General features: G+C 36.4%; 2 protein-coding genes across 2 annotated transcripts in view; one reads left to right on the forward strand and one right to left on the reverse strand.

Moving 5' to 3' along the window:
• Window positions 1-6642: 6642 nt before the first annotated feature.
• On the reverse strand, window positions 6643-15200 carry LOC131800812 (uncharacterized). The gene is made up of 2 exons (XM_059118528.1): window positions 14986-15200; window positions 6643-8426 (listed from the first exon to the last, which is right to left on the reverse strand). The coding sequence occupies exon 2, from the start codon at window positions 8422-8424 to the stop codon at window positions 7342-7344; it is 1083 nt and encodes a 360-aa protein (XP_058974511.1). The 5' UTR covers window positions 8425-8426; window positions 14986-15200; the 3' UTR covers window positions 6643-7341.
• Window positions 15201-21764: 6564 nt separating this feature from the next.
• Window positions 21765-22599, forward strand: part of LOC101900750 (uncharacterized) — a 112440-nt gene continuing 111605 nt past the window's right edge. Inside the window, exon 1 of the mRNA XM_059118529.1 lies at window positions 21765-22246. The gene's annotated coding sequence lies outside the window, so the exon portion shown is untranslated. The remainder of the gene's footprint in view (window positions 22247-22599) is intronic.

Consider the following 22599-nt stretch of genomic DNA (forward strand, 5'->3'; position numbering starts at 1 on the left):
GAATCTTAACCTGTTGCCTAAGCTCTTATGAGATAAACATAATATAAACAGATACCAAGAATGTATCCAAGAGAATCTGAATAAAACTCTGAGTAGGAAAAATGAAGTTACCTTAGACGAGCTTGGAAAGATAATAAAAGCATCTGTAAAATCTAAAGTGAACAGAAAAGTGTTCACGCCAAAACAGCCATGGTATGATTTTAAATGTCATAATGCGCGAAAAATTATGTTTTCTTTACTAAAAAAAAATATAAGAAAAGCAACACACTTGAGACTAGGAAAAAATACATAGAATCAACAAAGAAATACAAAACTATCTGCACGTCCAACAAACAAAGTTACAACAGATACCTGTTAGATACAATCAACAATGTTAATGACTCAAAACAGTGGTGGAAAGCAGTGAAAACGATAAGGAACCAAAGATATCAAATCAGTACGTCAATATCCTCAAGTAGTTTTAAAAATTACTTTGAAGGTCTGTTGAATCCCCCGCATCAAGCTCTTGAGATAAGCTATGCTCAAAATTTTATAACTGATCCAATTCTAGACAGTGAAATAACCATGTGCGAGCTAAAAAGTATATTGAGAAAATTGAAAATAAACAAAGCGTCAGGAGACGATAGAATTTCATATGAACACATTATATACGCAACTGATGATTTTCACAAACAATTGATCAGGAGATATAACGCAATTTTAAATAAAGGATGTATTGATAATGCTTTTAAGAAAACCATAATTTTCTCAATCCACAAAAAAGGAGATATGTCAGAACCATCAAACTACCGAGGAATTGCTTTTATGAATAGTATTCCTAAAATAATGATGGGAATTTTAAATCAGAGACTCTATGATTGGGTAGACTATCATCATATATTAAACAAAACGAAAATAATAAAGCCGCTTTCGATAATGTTTTCAGAAAATCTTTAATATATAAACTAGCTCGACTTGGTGTTTCGAATACATTTCTAAAACTGATTGAAAGTATATGCAACAACACAGAGTATGCGGTTTGGACAGGTGAAGAACTGTCAGACTACTTTGAAACCAGTTCAGGGGTAAAACAAGGTTGCCTCCTGTCGCCATTGTTATTCTCGCTCTATATAAATGATCTACACGAACATCTAGAAGGAGGTATTGATATTCACAATATAAACATTAGGCTTTTGCTCTATGCAGATGATATTGTGATTTTGTCAGATGATATAAAAACGCTACAACAAATGATCTCAAACCTGGAAAGCTATTGTGAAAAGTGGAATCTGAAAGTCAATATGAGCAAGTCTGAAATACTCATATTCAGAAAAGGAGGAAGGCTGGGCAGAAATGAGAAATGGAAGTTTAATGGAAATGAAATTAAAAATATAAATGAGTACAAATACTTAGGAGTCACATTTACCCCGAAACTTTCATTTTCAAAACACATTGAGAAACGAACTAGCCAGTCAGAGATGGCAATAAACTCTACATGGATTGATTTCCTGGGGAAGAAAGATGTAAATATGAAAATGAAATGGAAGGTCTATGAGGCTGTTTGTAGATCAGTACAAACTTATGCTGCACAAGTATGGGGATATTCGTATTTTGACGAGGTCGATAAGTTGCAGCGTTACTTTTTAAAGAAAATCCTCAAAGTACTGAGTTTTACACCTAACTACGCTCTTATGCTTGAGACCAATGTCGAAAATTGTCACTTATATACACTCAAACTAAATCTAAAGTATATACATCAAGTATTGTACAAATACCAAGAACATCGATTACCGAAAATATTAACCAATATATTGCTAGAAAAAGAAGGATTCTGGGTAGAAAATTATGTATGGCTCATCGGTTAAACGTTCAATGGCCAAATACCGCAAATGAAGATAAATGGACATTATTTAGCAAATGCATTATTGGTAAAGAAAAAACATATTTATTACTGGAAAACTTGAGGCTAAAACAACAAAGCCAGGATAGAATTTATAAACATTTAGACTATAGAATGGGAGAAATGTACTTTACTGACTCTTTTACTAGCGATCAAATTTCATGGATCTTTAAAGCACGATGTGGACTTATCAATTTGAATGCAACCAGATTTAACACTGAAAATGCAGAACGTAAATGTACGTTATGTAATCTGATTCGTGATGAATCATTGCAGCATTTCATTGGAGAGTGCCCTATCCTGGCAGAATTTAGGACGAGTTTTTTCCAATCCGCAATACTATCCGAAGAAGATGTGATTAACATTCTGGATGGTCGTGAAGCACATTATTGGAGGCAGCTGATCATATATTTAAAAATATGTTTAAATTATAGAGAATTTCTAATATTTGAATACAACTCAGTATAAACATAAATTAACTTGTAATCAGATACGACAGACGGTTTATTAAAAACATTGTCTATTTAATAATAAAAAAAGTATATATTATATACATCATAATAATAATATATCCAAATCTGAACCGATTTCAATTTAATTTGACAAATTCATTTTGGCTCTCAATTCCGTTACTTATTTTAAATTTCATTATAATTGGAAATACATGTCGTGTTTGGTCCACCAAATACATGAAATCGGCCGAAAATGTATATGGGAGCTATATCCAAATCTGAACCGATTTCAATATAATTTGACAAATTTATTTTCGGATTAAATCCCGTCACACATTCCAAATTTCATTGGAATCGAACATTCATATTGTGTTTGAGGCATCAAATGAACGAAATCGGTCGAAAATATATATGGGAGCTATATCCAAATCTGAACCGATTACAATATAATTTGGCAAACTTATTTTTGTTCCAAATTCCGTTACGTGTTCCAAATTTGGAGACTGTATCTTCAACCATTCAATAGATATGTGCATATAAAATCTAAATTTTTGGGAGGTGCCTCCGATTCTGATACTATATCTCCAGTTCCAAGTGGAAATTCAAAAATGTATATAGCCTATGTTACTTTCAGGCGATGTTGCAGTATATATGGAAATTTTGCAGGAAAATCTATTCAGCGGTTTTCGAGTCCATAAATTACAAACAAACAAACAAACAAACATACAAACATTTTCCTCTTTTATAGATATAGACTAGCTGAACCCGGTGCGCTTCGCTACCCCTTTTTATTTTATATGCATTCAAAATTGTATTTACGAATATATGTTGGACAAAAAACAACAAATTTAAAAATTAAAAAAAAATATTGCACTACTTTAATGCGTTAATAAACAAAACCATTCGAAACGCAGTAACATGACATGCATACACGAAGGGTTTTTTCCTTTGGATTTGTTTATTTCATAGCAAATACCAAGCGTGCAGGAAACTGTAATTTTTTGAAGATGAGTGGCATTTCTATTGCAATTAGTGAATTCGAGGTAGCAATATACTTCCCCGTAATAAGCGTATTTCAAATTAATTGTTGTGTTGTTTTTTAGTGTTAGCCTAAGACGTTGTGGGTCAATGGTTTTTATTAAAATCATATCAATCTGATCCGATTTAAATATAATTTTAAAAAAATTACTTTTGCACCAAATTCCGCCACAACTTTCATATTTCATTGAAATTGGTGCGTCAAATATGTGAAATCGGCTGAGAATATATATATGGGAGCTATATCCAAATCTTAACTAATTTCCAATTAATCTATCACATTTATTATTGTAACCAAATTCCGCCACACATTCTGAATTTCATTGGAATCGGTCATATATATCGGGTTTGGTGCATAACATATATGAAGTCGGCCGAAATATATATGTTAGCTATACCCAAACCTCAACCGATTTCAATATAATTTGGCAATTTTTTTCTGGTGCCAGATTTCGTCTCTCTCGCTTTGGATGCATCAAATATGTGAAATCGGCCGAGAATATATATGGGAGCTATAATCAAATCTGAGCGAATTTGAAAACAATTTGTCAGATTTATTTTTGTACCAAATTTAGTCACTCATGGCGAATTTCATTGGAATTCGAAATACGTATGGTGTTTTGTGCATCAAATATGTAAAATCGGCAGAAAAAATATATGGGAGCTATATCCAAATCTGAACCGATTTTAATATAATTTGACTAATTTATTTTCTAATCAAAATCCCGTCACATATTCCAAATTTTTTTAGAATCGAACATACATATCGTGTATGGTGCATAAAATACATGAAATCGGTCGAAAATATATATGAGAGCTATATCCAAATCAGAACCAATTTTAATATAATTTGAATAATTTATTTTCTAATCAAAATCCCGTCACACATTCCCAATTTCATTGGAATCGAACATACATATCGTGTTTGGTGCATCAAATAAACGAAATCGATTGAAGATATATATGGGTGCTATATCCAAATCTGAACCGATTTCAATATAATTTGACGAATGTATATTCGTTTTAATTTCCGCTACACATTCCAAATTTCATTGAAATTAGAGATACATTGCGTGTTTGGTGCATCAAATACATGAAATCGGTCGAAAATATATATGGGATATATATCCAAATCTGAACCGATTTCAATATAAGTTGACAAATTCATTTTTGCTCCAAATTTCGTTACTTATTTTAAATTTCATTAAAATTTGACATACATATCGTGTTTGGTGCACCAAATACATGAAATCGACCGAAAATGTATATGGGAGCTATATCCAAATCTGAACCGATTTCAATATAATTTGATAAATTTATTTTCGGATCAAATCCCGTTAAACATTCCAAATTTCATTGGAATCGAACATTCATATCGTGTTTGAGGCATCAAATGAAGGAAATCAGTCGAAAATATATATGGAAGCTATATCCAAATCTGAACCGATTTCAATATAATTTGGGAAATCACTTTTTTAGATAAAATCCATCACACGTTTCAAATTTCATTGAAATTTGGGATACGTAGCGTGTTTGGCGCATCAAATGCTTGAAATCGGCCGAAAATATATATGGGAGCTATATCCAAATCTGAACCGATTTCAATATAATTTGGCAAATTTATTTTTGTTCCAAATTCCGTTACGCATTCCAAATTTGGAGACTGTCTGTAATGGATCAATAGATATGTGCATACAAAATCTAAATTTTTGGGAGGTACCTCCGATTCTGAAGCTATATCTCCACTTCCAAGTGGAATTTCAAAAACGTATGTAGCCTATGTTACTTTCAGGCGATGTTGCAGTATACCTGCAAATTTTCAGTAAAATCTGTTCACCGGTTGTCGAGTCCATAAATTACAAACAAACAAACAAACAAACAAACATACAAACATTTTCCTCTTTTATAGATATAGATATATATACTAGCTGGCCCGGTCCGCGTTGCCGGCCCGTACTTTTAGTCTTTAATTTTAATACCCTCCAACATTCCATGGAGGGTATATTAACTATGTCATTCCGTTTGTAACTCCTCGAAATACTCATGTCAGACCCAACAAATATTATTGATCAGCGTAAAGTTCTAAGTCGATTTAGCGATGTCCGTCCGTCTGTCTTTCTGTTGTAATCACGAACGAATTGAGATAGAAGGCTAAAATTTACCTAAACATGTGTTTTGCCAGTAGGCAGTTAAGTTCGTAAATGGGTCATGCAGGTCCACGTTTACATATATCCCCCCAATAACGGTACCTTTCGGTATGCGGTATTTTTATGATTTTAGCGACATTATTCACCGGAATTGTTTCAAATTTGATATTTGAAGTTCGAAATGGATACTAAAGCCCCCATATAACGGTACCTCCCTATATTCGGTATGTTGATGATTTCGCGACATTATTCCCCGGAATTGTTTCAAATTTAGCATTTGAAGTTCGTAATGGATACTACAGGTTATGACAGAACATTGCCTATGCAGGTCCACGTCTTCGCATAGCCCCCCTATAACGGTACCTCCCAACATTTGATATTTTGATGATTTTAGCGTCATTATCCACCGGATTAGTTTCAAATTACGTATTTAGAGTTCGTAATAAGGACAGTCTGGGACACAAAATTTTTTATGCAGGTCCAGGTCTTCGTACAGGCTCCATATATCAGTACCTTCCTATATTCGGTATTTTGACGATTTTAGGTACAATACTCACCGAAATTGTTTGAGATGTCGTAGTTGAAGTTCGTAATGAATGCTACAGCATGTCAAAGAAAATTGTCTATGCAGGTCCAGGTCTTCGTATTACTCCGATATAACGGTACCTCCCTGTATACGGTACTTTGAAGAAGCTATAGTATACCCGTTTATAATATGGTAATGGCTTATGACAAACAATGCCTATGTAGGTCCACGTTGTATAGACCCCAATATAATGGCTATATTCGGGTATAATAGCCCAAGTTGAAAACCCAGCTCAATTTTTGGTATTGTAAAGAACTTTGCAATATTTTCTATTCAAATGAGCTGCAATTTGGAGTTTGTATTTCCAACGTTTAGAATACCGTGTTGTGTGTTATTTAGTTTTGTCCAGCTTATAAGGGTGGAATGATTTCAGAATAGTCATATATAATTACTCTTTGACACCTATTACCGTAAGATGGGAATTAATTTTTTGTCATTTAAATTGCGCGTTGGATACCCCATGTTTCTCTCCGTTTGAGATGTAGAGTTCTCCCAGGTATACAAACCGAGTAAAAAAAGAGATAAAAAATAAATAAAACCAAGGTGTATTAGTATTAAATATAAATAATAAATATCCGTTTATTGAGGATTTTGGAAAATGGTCAACCCGAGTTGACAGATTACCTTTGTGATGCGGTGAGCTCCGAAGTTAAAACGAGAGTAACTAAAAGCTAACAAAGTCACAATGCCCCGAGGTGGCTGGAAGCGCCGATGCTTCCAGGACATCTCTAACAGCAACACGGGCTGAGAGAGTACCCAGAGAGAGCTGTAGAGAAACGGCTTGGAAAAGCTGCCTACGGTCCGAGCTGTGCGAACGTAGGCCCCAAGGAGAGTTGTAGGGAAAATCTTCAGACGAGGAAGGCTTTCTCCCTACGGTCCGTACCAAGCGAACGTAGGCTCCAAGGGGAGGTGCAGGCAACCTTTTAGCCCAAGAACTCATCTCTCTACGGTCCGTGCTAAGCGAACGTAGGCTCTCTGGACCCTTGGCAATATGCAATTCGAACTTAAACATTGCCGCCCACCTTGAAACATTGGACAATGTTACAATCAACAATATATATCAATCAGTAATAGAAATCATTAAGTTCAATGGAGCGTAATAATATTAATAATATAAGTATCAATGAATGATAAGGAGTATCTTAAGGCTAAATGACGTGAAATCAAATTCTAGTGAGCGTAATTCAGTATGTTTATTTATTCAATTTAATTCAAAACAAAAATAGCAGCAAATGTTCTTTAGCGGGATGTGGTGCCCGAAATGATCCAACCAAATATTGTGTATTGTGCCGTAGGCAAACCTGGTTGCGACAAAATACGAGATGACACGATCTGTGCGTAAACTTCGGGACCTAAGACTAATGCAATGGCGCCAGACTGGAAAAAGGTTGGGTCCGCCAACTCAAGGCCCGCGAAAGATTCCCTAATTGCGGAAGAGACGGAAACAGTGGGAGTTTTTCCTCGTTCTAATTTGGCAACTCGAGGAGTGATGTGCTTTATAACACTTTCATCGAACCGCGAACCAATTGCCAAATCACAATAAACTTCTTCATTTAGGAAGGTAAGAGGCAAGCGGAAGCTACGTACTAAGCTCTCACAAACGTGGCTTATCCGGCAGCAAGGGTCCAATAACGCTCGGACCGGTATAGTTGCTTGTGGCAGTATTACCCGAACTACCAAAGTAGGGGAAAGAGCGACTACCCGACTAATTGGCAGTGCTGCCGCCGAAGCTATGACCGGTGAAAAAGATGGGTGACGAGGTGTAGAAACCGGTACCATGTTTCGACTAGCGACTGTTGTTTGCGCTACATTCCGACGGGATTGGTGTTGGCGGTGGTTACGTCGGACCCGCGAATGCAGTGTGGAATGGTGCTTCTGCTGACACTGTGCGCATCGTGAAGCGCTCTGGCAGGTTCTCGCATGATGCCCCATCATCAGGCAATTGACGCAATGCCCTAGCGAGACCACTGTTCTCATCCGTCTCTCAAAACTCATTGCCCTAAACGTCGGGCAGCGATACAAGGCATGGTGACTTGGGCATAATGGGCATCTTCGGGGTATCGAACCAGGAACAGGTCGCACCAATCCTGCTAGATTACTGGATGTGGAGGACGGGGTCGAACTCACGGCAACATTCGTGGGGGCATTAGCCGCAATCGGGGAGTTGGTAACGACCGGTACAGCTGGGTAAATTGTCACCGACGGAGGTCGCTCCGAGCATACGCTGACTGTATCCATCCGCTCCTCGTCCGTCATTGGGGTGTCAGTGTAGTCGAAGTCTGACAAGATTACTTCCGGAAAAAGGGGGCTTGCAGGTTCCATAGCTAAGCAAAACAACATGTATGACGAAAAGGAGGAGTAAGTTAGTTTTGGAGTACTACTAATTTAGTTACTGGCCTCCGCACCACCCCTTGTGCTGTCTTGACGTCAACTACGCGAACCATTCCATCATCGCCGGGATGAACCTGTACTATTCGCCCTAACCTCCAAGCCGTTGGGGGGAGTTGCTCCTGGCGAATAACAACCAAATCATTGACTTCGATATTACGTTGCGGAAACTTCCATTTATAACGCTTGTGCAGACTATGTAAATATTCGTTCCGCCACCTAATACAAAACTGTTGAGTTAAAGCCTTAATTCGACGAAAGCGATTAACGAGACTAAGGGGCGCTTCATTTATGGCCGGTTCGGGGGGAGAAAGAAGAGGAGCGCCTATAAGAAAATGACCGGGTGTTAGAGCAACAATGTCTTCGGGGTTTTCAGATATTGGACATAGCAGACGAGAATTAAGACACGCCTCAATACGAGCTAGTACAGTACTCAGCTCTTCAAATGTAAACCGCAATTGTTTCGCATACCGGCGAAAATGCAATTTGAAACTTTTCACAGCCGACTCCCAAAGTCCTCCCATATGTGGAGCGCCAGCTGGTATAAACTGCCATGAGATTTCTTGATATTCACTTGAAGTACTTAATAGTTCCCGATTTTCTTTAATAAAAGTCTTAAAGTCCTTTTCTAATGCTCGGGAAGCACCAACAAAGTTCGTACCATTGTCTGAGAATAGGGTATTAGGACAACCACGACGAGAGACAAACCTATGAAATGCGGCTAAGAAAGATTCCGTCGACAAATCTGATACCGCTTCCAGGTGGACAGCTTTAGTGGAGAAACACACAAACACACAAACGTATCCCTTGGTGATTCTACAGGCCCGACTCGTAAATGACTTTATTTCAAAGGGGCCGGCAAAGTCTAGACCGGTTGTCGTAAAAGGTCTGGAAATTATGGTGCGTTCTGGGGGCAACGCAGCCATGATCTGTTGTGCGCAGCGCTTCTTTTCTAAAATACACGTATTGCATTTTCGAATTACCGTTCGAATCAAGGTTTTTATCCGAGGAACCCAATATTCAATGCGAATGATACGTAACATTAACTGATTTCCCCCATGAATGGAAAGCAAATGTATGTAATCAACAAGAAGGTGAGTAAAGCGACTGGCATAAGGCAAAATTATCGGGAACCTCTCACTGTATGATAAACTAGGTGATTTCACTAAGCGTCCGTTAAGTCGCATCGCACCCTCAGAATCGAGAATAGGGTTAAGGGGAAGAAGCGAGCTAGAGCTTGGTAGCGCGTGTTTATGCAATAAACACTTATATTCTTCTCCGTAGTGAACCTTTTGGGCTATAATTGCAAGACGGGTCTTGACAAATTTAATTTCTTGTGGGTTCAGAACTGTAGTCGAGTAGTGATGTAGTAACTTTCGTCTTGGATGTGTATTGTTAACGAAACGGAGCACATATGATAAAACACGCAGAGCTTTATCGAGAGAACTAAACCTTTCGAGAAGCTCCTCATATTCTGAGAAAAAAGAAAAATGGGTCCGCACGCCTCGCATTTCTAGGTCAGTATCAAAGGAATTGCAATCGGATACGTTCCAACAAGATGAATCCAAAGATAACCAATGTGGACCATGCCACCACAATGACGACGTCGACATTTCTAGGGGGGAAACACCGCGACTACCTAAATCCGCGGGATTGTCCTCCGATCTTACATGATACCAACCAGAAATGTGTCTATTTTCTTGAATTCTAGCAACTCTATTAGCAACGAAGGTAGCCCATGTCGAAGGAGGCTTCCGCAACCATGAAAGGACTATTGTAGAATCGGACCAGCAATATACCAAATCAGTCGAGATACCAATTTCCTCAACCAAAGACTTGAGCAGATCTGAAGCAAGGACTGCACCACATAACTCTAAGCGTGGTAGAGAAGTTGATTTTAGCGGGGCCACTTTAGTCTTTGAGGATAAAAGGTTCACGTGAATAGTACCAGACGAGGATATAGTTCGAATATAAACGACGCCTGCGTAGGCCTTTTCCGACGCATCAGAGAAAACATGAAGTTCTACACGATCGCCGACACAATAATGAACCCAACGTGGAATACGAATAACATTAACACCTGTGTAATTCTCCACAAAATTTTCCCATGCCGTTTTTGTCGGCTCCATTAAAGATTCGTCCCAGTCTATACGATCTATCCAAACCCTTTGCATGATCATTTTGGCGACCACTATTACGGGAGACAACCAACCAACTGGGTCAAAAAGTTTGGCAATAGTGGATAAGACTTCCCGCTTAGAATAGTGTTCTTTTTGTACAATTGGGTCTACACAGAAGTAAAACGAGTCTAAGCGCGCATTCCATCGTATTCCCAATGGTTTAGAAGTACTAGATTCCACAAATGATAATACTTCAGCATCAACTAGTTCCTCTTTAGAAAATCTATCTAGCAATAATTTATGGTTGGAAGTCCATTTACGCAATTCAAATTTGGCCGTTGACAGAGCATTGATAAGCTGATCGCGGGATTGACGAGCGGAACTAATATCGTGAGCACCGGCGAGAACGTCATCAACATACATGCATTTTCTCAAAATATGTGAAGCCAAGGGAAACTCTTTTTTGGTGTCTTCTGCCAGTTGATGCAAAGTGCGAATAGCTAAGAAGGGCGCACAATTAACCCCAAAGGTTACCGTTTGCAATTCATAATCTTGGATTTGGTGTGAAGGGGACTCTCTAAAAAGAATACGTTGAAAAGGAGTATGCTTTGGGTCGACCAGAATTTGCCTGTACATCTGCGTAATATCACAGTTAAACACGAATTTAAATATTCGCCACCGTAAAATCAACATAACTAAGTCTTCTTGCAAAGTCGGTCCTACGTGGAGAATATCATTAAGACTTATTCCGTTGGAAGTCTTATTCGAAGCATTAAAAACGACCCTTAATTTGGAAGTTTTTTTCTCGAAATTAATGACAGGGTGGTGAGGTAAATAACAAACGGAACTGGATTCAAAAGCTGGACGGACTAGGCGCATATGCTTCAAAGTAAGGTACTCCCGAACCACGCTATCATAAAGGTCTTTAATGGAGGGTTTGCGAAGAAGTGAACTCTCGTTCCGACAAAATTGTTGTAGAACATTTTGTCGAGAAGTGCCGAGTTGCACTGTATGAGGGTAATCAGATTTAAAAGGAAGCGAAACAACATACCGACCTTCTGAATTTCTAACCGTAGTGGCGCGATAATTCTCTTCACAAAATCTATCAGAGGGAGAGAAAAATTTTCGTTTGGGTGTTTCTTCTAATTCCCAAAAACGAAGCAATAATTGGTTGAGATTTTCCTCTTCCGGGTAATGCAGCCTAGTATTGAAAACTTGCATCGAGGAGGTGAACAGTGGACCCGTCAAGATCCAACCAAATACAGTATTTTGGGCTAATAGCGAACCTAGCACCTTTTGATGGGTACCCTGTAGCACGATTTGGGGATATAAATCCGCACCGATTAACAAATCTACGGACCGACTATCAAACAAGTGAGAGTCTGCTAGGGGTAACTGGGGCAACTTATCAAAGAGATCGGACCGAATAACAAATGATGGCAAGTTTTCGGAAATCTGAGGAAGAACGAAAGCGACCGCATCAATCTGAACCGAAGAATGGTGGCGAGATCCAAGACAAAGTGAACAACTTTTCCTAGATGTAGCGGAGACAGAACCGTTGACACCCGAAACCGTAGCAACTACCGATCGTACTGGTAGTTTTAGTTGTTGTTGTAACCGATTAGTAATAAAAGAAGCCTCAGACCCGGGATCAATTAAAGCACGAGCTGGAAACGAAGACCCCTGATGAAGGATGTTAACCATAGCGGTGCCCAGTAAAACATTTCTACTCTGCGAAGTGTGAAAAACTTGCGCATTTGCTACAGTAGGGTGAGCACCAGTCGAGGTGGATGCGACATTTGAATCTGAGGCGACAACAACGGAAGATGAAGATGAGGTGGATAAGCCAGTTGATACCCGAGTATCACTGCTTGGTCGATGAATCAAAGAATGATGAGTGCCTTTGCAAATACTACACCGATTAGAACTTTGGCACTCTTTAACTGAATGTCCTCGAGACAGACAATTCCAACAACATCCCTGTGTTTTGACAACAGACAATTTCTTACCTATAGACAATTTCCTGAATTTAGGGCATGCCCGAAGAGAATGATTTTGTCTAGGGCAGAGGGAACAAAAGAATTCCGAAGTGGATTTTGAATTTAGGTTAAGCGAAGCATTGGTAAAGTGTGACTGAACCTTTTTTTGACTGGATTCAGCTCCCTTAATATCACGTAAACATTCTAGGGTCTGAATTCTCTCTGTCAGAAATGAATCTAAATCTATCCACAAAGATAGTGCCGATTTATCGCGTATACTTTGCTCCCACAAAGTTACCGTTAACCTAGGCAAACGTTGAATACACAAAAAAACTAAAATAGGATCCCATTGATCCGTTGGAATGTCGTACACGGCCATAGCCGACAAACAAGCGTTTAGGCCCCGTTGAAGAATTTTCAGATTGGTGCTAGTTTCTCTATCTAACACTGGAAGGTCAAACAATTTCTTAAGATGAGTATTCACAATGATTCTTTTATTGTCATAAGTATTCTTTAAAGCGGTCCAAGCTAAAATGAAACTGCGGTGAGTAAGTGGAAATTTGTTTACTATTTCCCTAGCTTCGCCGGACGTTTTCTGCACTAAATGGCACAGTTTCTCAATATCGCTTAATCGGGCGTTGTTTATATAAACCGTGGTAAACAAGTCCCGAAAAGTAGGCCACGAAAGAAAATCTCCTTTAAAAACTTCTATATCACAAGGAGGAAGTGCCAGATTGTGAACATTATCGGAAGGAACCCAACCGGATAAGTTATTTATAGCGCTATGAACTGAGCCGACTTCGGAAACAATTGTCTCAACCTGGGTCCCGATATCCCTAGAAGCCTGAGTCGACGAGCTTAGATTTGGAGCAGGGGGTGTTTCAACTAACGAAACTATAGAACCATTCACAGTAGAATTAGAAGGCGATTTTTGAAGTTTCCGATATTTAGAAAGTCTCCGATTAATAGCTGACAGACATTTTATATAGGTTTGATGCGAAACCTCATATTTACTATCAACGGAGTCTATATCCTCTTTTTTTGAGTCTACCGACGACATCAAAAAATCCAAACATTTGTCAAACATTTCCTGAACTTTGATCCACAATTTTTCTATTTCAGAGCAACGAACTTCTAGCTCAAACTCATCTGTTTCCTCCTCGCGCACCAGACTGAAATGAGCGTCAAATTTAATAAGAGCATCCGAAGCTCTTATAAACATATCCAATGGTGTGAATGACATAGTGATTAACTATCATACACCAAGAAGAGCAAAGAAGCAAATCACTCAATAATAAATATTTCTTCCAAAATAAAAAAAGAACACTTGATAGTAGACAAGTCAAAATGAGGATTAACTATTGCAGAAATAAATCTACCAATTATATTTTCTGATTTTCGATAAGACTGTTCTAACTAATTTCGAAAATTATTGATCCGCTGATATGCCAAAGAAATAAAATATAAAAAGGACCACTAAATGTAGACAATTTTCAAAGAAATAATAAATTTTATTTCTAATATTTAGACTTCACCGAACGTAGGGTACGTAGTAATCGAGAGGAATTCAACAAATTTAAAATAAATAAAAAAATAATATTTGCAAAAACAACAATATATAGGTATATATATATGTATTTTTTTTTTTTTTTATAAATAGTTAAATAAAATTAAATTTTATTTCAATTTCACACAAAAAAATAATTTTGCGTATATATATATGATTGGGTATGGAGTGCACAATGTCCAAAAATCCCGTTTGTATCCACAAAATATTTAAATTTAGAAAAAATGCCAAATTGTTATTTTCCAAAATTAATTACAAATTAATTATGAAATTTTTCACCTGCGGCCCACTGTGCGGCGAAATGAAGAAAGGCCAACAAAACAAAATAAAACACAAGCGACGTCAGCAGCGTAGTCGACGTGCTTGTAGTAGTGAGTGCGTGAGCGGCAATTAACTGCGTTGCTATTAGAAAATAAAAACAAGTAAATGAAAGCACTCAGAACAACGGAACGGAGTTCAATGTTTTTTTCTTTCGTTTGGTGTTTTAGTTGACCGATGCAAAAAAACGATTGGTATAGAGATGTATTGTTATTGTTATTTTTCCAATGCAGTGCGACAATGAGAGTCTAACAGAAGCGTAACAATAACCGAAAATAGAAAATAAAGGGCGATCGGCACGAAGTAGAGAAGCGCTATTTAATAAGGACTACTTGTTCAAACAATGCATGCGTGCAAAAAAAATAACACAGATGTTATCGAAGTTGCGGATAGTAGGGTGACGGACGGACGGCCAGTAAATAAACACGATAATTTCTGAACAGGCACTCGCGACACTTTTCGTTTATTTTTTTTTTTTTTTCGCTCACTTTAAGAAAATGATTTCACGTACCTGTTTATGTGATTAAGATGAAAGCAGATGGATGTGTGTAGGATGCGGACTGTATGTGAGGCGGGGGGATGAAGTTCCGTGTGTTGTTTGCCTGAGAAGATAAAAAGGGAAAACGACTGATGAGAGATCCGGCTCGAAGGACCAAATGTTTCTCTCCGTTTGAGATGTAGAGTTCTCCCAGGTATACAAACCGAGTAAAAAAAAGAGATAAAAAATAAATAAAACCAAGGTGTATTAGTATTAAATATAAATAATAAATATCCGTTTATTGAGGATTTTGGAAAATGGTCAACCCGAGTTGACAGATTACCTTTGTGATGCGGTGAGCTCCGAAGTTAAAACGAGAGTAACTAAAAGCTAACAAAGTCACAATGCCCCGAGGTGGCTGGAAGCGCCGATGCTTCCAGGACATCTCTAACAGCAACACGGGCTGAGAGAGTACCCAGAGAGAGCTGTAGAGAAACGGCTTGGAAAAGCTGCCTACGGTCCGAGCTGTGCGAACGTAGGCCCCAAGGAGAGTTGTAGGGAAAATCTTCAGACGAGGAAGGCTTTCTCCCTACGGTCCGTACCAAGCGAACGTAGGCTCCAAGGGGAGGTGCAGGCAACCTTTTAGCCCAAGAACTCATCTCTCTACGGTCCGTGCTAAGCGAACGTAGGCTCTCTGGACCCTTGGCAATATGCAATTCGAACTTAAACACCCCATAAAGTTCATATTTTTCATAAAGTCCAATTCAATGGCGATGAAACAAATGTTCGGTCCCATGATACTTTTTGATATTCGTAGTTTTTTTTTTTCATGCTTCTGCCACAATTTCCGACTGAATGAGTTCCAGTTTGATATTTCGGAGTTTATTTCATATAGACGTACATCCCATATTTACGTTCCCAACCAATATTCTCTTGGGGGTTACAAATTCAATAGAATACAAAATTTTCTTTTCTGACCACACTTGGGGGTACACTAATGTGAGGACTATTCTTAAATAAATGCCTCTGTGGACAATTATCTGTACAAAAGTTCTCTACCCCAGGGTAGCCTAAATACAATTTTTTAGCCATAAATCATATGATGGTGATACCAAAACGTGATAATTTTTTTGCAAAGATGGTTTCTTCTTAAATTACAAGCATTTTCCAAAATTAGTATAAAAATAAGTCCACGTTTTGATATAAGCCCCATAACGCTTTGTTGGTATTGTTTGTTTATTAAAATGTGTTTGCATCTTCCAGCTGGAGCACGATGTAGGTGTAAGTGAAAGCTGGATGCCAATTTCAAAAGATCGCCATTTAACATTGTACTGTGCACTCATTTTAATTTTAATATTATTCGTTCAGAATTCAAAGCAATAGCAAATATACACAGATTATTTTCATTCACGTCTAAATTTTCACGCGATTTTTTTTTTTGCCAAGATACAATTCCGGAATTGTATGAATTGTTAAAATCCGTCAAGCCGTTCTGGAGTTATGAGCGTAGTAACTAACATAACATTTGTATATGATGAACATAATCCTTTAATTTGTTCACAAAAATAAAAAAAAAAACTACTGAATTCAATATGATGATCCACATTAAATTAAAATTGACGATAAAAGAACACCAAATTGAAAAATAAAAAAATTTTCAACTTGTTCGCTGTTTTTTACAGCAAATATTTAAAGGTCCTTGCGAGGTTTGTTAATAGAATTTGCTATTATTTTGAAATTCGATTCCATTGATGATTTTTCTCGATTTGTTTCCCGAGTTTAGAATTATTGCAATGAGATCGTTTTTTTTTTTATTTTTTAACGATTTTAAAAAAGTAATTATCCATAAAGTTAGGTTTGACCGCGTTAAATTATTTCGACATCATCTATTCAGTTTCGCCACCACATAATTAGGTACTACACTTCAATGTAACCCGCCTGCAATTTGAGTTTTCAATAAATCGAGTAAATTAAATAAAGTGAATTAAATTTAAAAGCCCGTTCGTACATGGTAAAATATAATTTTTGTTTATTCATAGCTTATTATCTTCTGAAATGACATTATTGGTATACTTTCACTAATTCATATATATACTAGCTGGCCCGGTCCGCGTTGCCGGCCCGTAGTTTTTGTCTATTATGCATATTTGTCAAAGCATAATTATTCACAGATATGACTGATATAAGTGTTCCCGTACTGGTCGATTAAAAGTCTTTTAAAATACCTGTACCCATATTTAAGCCGTGGGCTTCAAAGGTGTGGATGTGCTATACAAATCTATTAAAAAGTATATATCAATCTTATCCCCATGTATCCCCATGGGATCAAATTAATTTTTAGTATGGTAAAAATCGTAGCAAAATCTTCCAGTGAAATGAGCAGTAATTTGGAATTTGCTGTATTTTGTACACCTCATAATTGAGCGCTGAATGAATTAAGAATAGCCAAAGTTAATTACTTTTTTAAGCCATTAGCACCTCAGATTGTCCATTAGCGTTCTTATAAGTCCCCCTAACCATGTCGGTCTGTTTGTCCGCCAAAAAGTGGACTTAAGGCGGTACTATTATATGCAAAAAATTCTAAAATTTGTAGATATGTTCATATTTTTGTGTAAGATTTTCACACCCCAAATACACATTTTTAGCCAAATCCTTTGAAATATGGTAAAATCAGGAGATACTTTTACATGGGCACTACTCCGAGACATCGACCTACATTGAAAACATTCTTCTAGCCCTTATAATCCAATATAACAAATAGAGACCAAATCAAAAATTTAACAGAACAACATAGCATGTCAAACTGAAAAACATTCCGCCTGATTTAAATGAGTAAAAATAGTTTTATCCACCATATTATCATATAGATGTATTTCCCAAATCTACGTTTCCAACCAATATTCTCTTGAGAGTTACAAATTCAATAGAATACAAAATTTTCTTTTCTGACCACACATTATATGTGAAAGTGGACTTGGGGATACTCCAATGTGGGGACTTTACTTAAATAAATTCCTATGTGGCAATTATCTGTATGATGGTTCCCTAACCCCTTAGAGACAAAGATGCCAAATAAGGGCCAAAATATGAAAAAAGTGGCCAAGACCCCAAAAATAGCTTAAATCATATGATGGTTATATAAATATAAAATCGGGTTGTACCCTTATCCGTGAGTTATGATCGATATCATGACCTGCAAAAGTGATTTAAGGTATCTTGAATGTTTGGGAAGAATTCCTGGTAGGATAGAAATCCTTTTCTTACTAAAAGTCCCATTCGCTCTATTATTTTGCACCCTTTAAATTTGGTATTTTACTGATTGTACTTCCAAAGAATTTTGCATTTTGAGCTCTCATTGGACGGATTATTGTCACATGAAAGAAGTAGGTCAACGCTTTGAAATGAGCTCCATTAGGCTTTTTCTGTCATTTTTGGTTGTTTAAATGTGTTCGCAAATACAAATTAAAAAAAAAAAATGACAAAAGAAGAATAGCAAATTGAAAAAATCTTCAACTTGTTCGCTGATTTTTTACAGCAAATGTTTAAAGACCCTTACTATTTTTTTAAAATTTGATTCCACTGAAAATCTTTTCGATTTTTTCCCGATTTGAGAATTTTTGCAATGAGATCTCTTTTTCGTGATTTTTTAGCGAATTTGAAAAAGTAATTATCTTTTAATTAATAATTATCTTTCTTTTGGTGTGACCGCGTTAAATTATTTCGATATCATCTATTCCGTTTCGCCACCATATAATTCGGTATTACACTTCCATGTAACCCGCCATCAATTTCAGTTCTCAAGAAATCAAGTCAATTAAATAAATTGGTTTTAATATTCGAATTCAAAAATAAAAAATAAAAAACACTACAAATGTACATTAGAAAAAAGCCAGTCAAAATAGAAAAAATTCATGCAAAATAAAACATTACTATTGTACATTTGAAAAGTCAAAATGAAAATGTTAATATATCACATTTTTACGCGATTTTTTTGGATATTATCCTTTTCGGAGAGGAGACAACTCCGAATTTGTGTGGATCTTTAAAATCAGTCCAGCGGTTCTTAAGTTATAAGCGTAGTAACTAACACAACTTACATTTATATATATATATATATATATATATATATATATATATATTTTTTTTTTTTTTTTTTTTTTTTTGACTTTTGAAATGTACAATAGTAATGTTTTATTTTGCATGATTTTTTTCCATTTCGACTTACTTTTTTCTAATGTACATTTGTAGTGTTTTTTATATTTTATTTTTGAATTCGAATATTAATACCAATTTATTTAATTTACTTGATTTCTTGAGAATTGAAATTGATGGAGGGTTACATGGAAGTGTAGTACTGAATTATGTGGTGGCGAAACGGAATAGATGATACCGAAATAATTTAATGCGGTCACACCAAAGTTAAAAGATAATTACATTTTCAAAATCGTTAACAAAATCACGAAAAAAGAGATCTCATTGCAAAAATTCTCAAAACGGGAAAATATCGAAAAAAAATTTCCAATGGAATCGAATTTTAAAATAATAGTACATTTTATTGACAAACTTTGTAAGGGTCTTTAAACATTTGCTGTAAAAAATCAGCGAACAAGTTGAAAATTTTTTCAATTTGTTATTCTTCTTTTGTAATTTTTTTCAATTTGTATTATCATATTGAATTCAGTGGATTTTTTTGTGAACAAAATAAAGAAAATTTTTCACTATATAAAATTTTTCACCAAAAAAATGAAATAAGTGCGAAATAGGATGTTAACTGACATCTACCTTTCAACTCAAGGGCCTACATCGTGATACAGCTGGAAGATGCGAACACATTTAAACAAACAAAAATGACCGAAAAAGACTAATGGGGCTCATTTCAAAGCGTGGACCTACTTCTTTCATGTGACAATAATCCATCCAATGAGAGCTCAAAATGCAAAATTCTTTGGGAGCACAATCAGTAAAATACCAACTATAAAGGGTGCAAAATAGTAGAGCGAATGGGAGTTTTAGTAGGAAAAGGATTTCTATCCTTCCAAAAATTCTTCCTGAACATTTAAGATACCTTAAATCGCTTTTGCAGGTCATGATATCGATCATAAATAACCATCGCATGATATAAGTTATTTTTGGAGTCTTCGCCACTTTCTTCTATTTTTGGCCCTTATTTGGCATCTTTGTTTCTAAGGGGGTAGAGAACCTCTTCGCATAAAATTTTTGGAGTAGGGCCCATATTGGTCTTGACCACTAAAAAATTGTATTTATGCTACCCTGGGGTAAGGAATCATCGTACAGATAATTGCCACATAGAAATTTATTCATGTAAAGTCCCCACATTGGAGTATCCCCAAGTCCACTTTCATATCTAATGTGTGGTCAGAAAAGAAAAATTTGTATTCTATTGAATTTGTAACCCCCAAGAGAATATTGGTTGGGAACGTAGATTTGGGATATACATCTATATGAAATAAATTGTGAAAACATGAACAAATTACAAATATAAGGAAGTAGCACGGGACCGAATATGGGTTGAATCGTCATTGAATTATACTATGATGAAAAATATGGACTTTATGGGGTCTCCAATTTACAATTTAAATGACAAATAAAATTAGTTCCCATATTACGGTAATGGGTGTAAAATAGTAATTATATTTGACTATTCTGAAATCAGTCTGACCTCAATTATGAGGTGGATAAAACTTTTTTTACTTATTTTAATCACGTGATTTTTTTTCAGTTTGACATGCTATGTTGTTCTGCTATATTTTCGATTTGGCCTCTATTTGTCATCTTGGATTATGGTGAAGAAAGTTTTCAATGTAGGTCGATGTTTCGCATTTTACCATATTTCAAAGGATTTGGCTAAAAATGTGTATTTGGGGGTAAAATCTTACACAAAAATTTCAACATATCTACAAATTTTAGAATTTTCTCCATGTAATAGTACCCCCTTAAGTTCACCTTTTGGCGGAAAAACAGACCGACATGGTTAAGGGGACTTATGAGTACTCTAATGCACAATCTGAAGTGCTAATGGGTTTAAAAAAGTAATAATAATTATGCTTTGACAAATATGCATAATAGACAAAAACTACGGGCCGCCAACGCGGACCGGGCCAGCTAGTATATATATATATATATATATATATATATATATATATCAAGTCGACTTCATGAGACTGCCTTCGTTTCCTTTTTATTTTGGATGTTTTTCGTCAAATCAAACTTCGTTTAGTGGGTTAATAACATTTACATTGTAACATTTAAAGTGCGACTCAAGTATTTTCACCTTTATCTACTTACTACTAACATTTATTTTATAATATTGGTACGTATAGACATGTGTATTCACACCTGCACTTGGCTTTAGCGCAGATGACTGTGCAGAGATTTTATCGAATCTCACCACTGGGGACCTGCAGAGCCGACATTGTTGTTTCTCGGGAGGATACTCGTTTGTAATAGATTAATTAAATTATAATACTCGTTTGAGTGTGTAAACAACCATTGTCTCGAAGACAAAGCTGATTTGGTAAATAAAAGACAATCACGTGCTCCGAAGCCAATCACTCTCATCAGCTGTATTAATGCACACCTTTGTATGTGTATTCATTATGTTTGCTGATAGCGGAACGCTGAAACAAAATCAGTGCGGCTATATGTTGTTTCGTGTGTGCGGGTGTGAGTTCTGGTGCGGTTAGTAGCACTCATGCGCATCTCAAAAGCGTCATAGTGAAGTCCTTTGGCAATTTCCACATACAAGCTGAGAAGGTTTCTGGTAGAACACCCGAGATTTTCTTTGTTATACGTTGTCTGTGCTGTCAAACAGCCAGCCACTCATTGTATTAACGGTTGGCTTTGAGCATTTTCGTCTTTGTTGTTGACGACGTAGTCTCTGGCCGTAGAGAAGTTTTATTTTATTTAGAACAAAATCACCACTCTGAAGAGGAAAAGAGAACATGTCGTGTCTCCTGCAATGAATTTCGTCGTTACCCTAATAGGAAGATGTAGTTCTCCAGTTAATTTTTTTAAGCTAGCAATCAGTGCCAAACTATACGCAGCCAAGAGTGGATTTCGAAGAATCGTTTCAAAGAAAACAATGAAATGTTAAAAGAAAAAGCCAACAACAATAGATATATACATAAAAAAGAAAAATAAATCATATAACAAAAAACCAATAATACTTTCTAAGGAAAAATCGTTAAACCTCTATGCTGAAGTTTTGCAAATTATTGCCTATGATGATTTAAAGAAAATATAAAAGGAGTAAATTGTTTTAAAAATTAACAAAGTGTGTATCGTTCTGAACAAATAAATTATATATGTACAAAAGAAAAAGTTGAAGTGGGTCATTTTAAAGTGGAGGAATTTAAGTCAAATGGAAAAAAGATATCACTGAAAACAAAAGTATATCAGTATGAAAAAAATTTAAGTTGTACATGTTTTTTTTTGTTGGAAAATACTTATTGTCATATAGAATATGAGGAAATTTCCTTACCCGTCCCGTTATTGATGTATATGCAGTGCTTGAGTTTCTAAAGAATGTTACACACATATAAGTATAGGTGCGGGTACGAGCATTAATGATTGGCCTTTTCAATGGCTGGATATGTTTACACGGAGTCCTCCCCACTAACCGCCCAG

This window comes from Musca domestica, unplaced genomic scaffold (assembly GCF_030504385.1).
Source record: "Musca domestica strain aabys unplaced genomic scaffold, Musca_domestica.polishedcontigs.V.1.1 13, whole genome shotgun sequence".
Taxonomy (NCBI): domain Eukaryota; kingdom Metazoa; phylum Arthropoda; class Insecta; order Diptera; family Muscidae; genus Musca; species Musca domestica.

What these genes read in the sequence shown, in the direction of transcription:
- LOC131800812 (XM_059118528.1), bottom strand. Translation starts at nt 8,424, where the DNA reads ATGGAACCTGCAAGCCCCCTTTTTCCGGAAGTAATCTTGTCAGACTTC.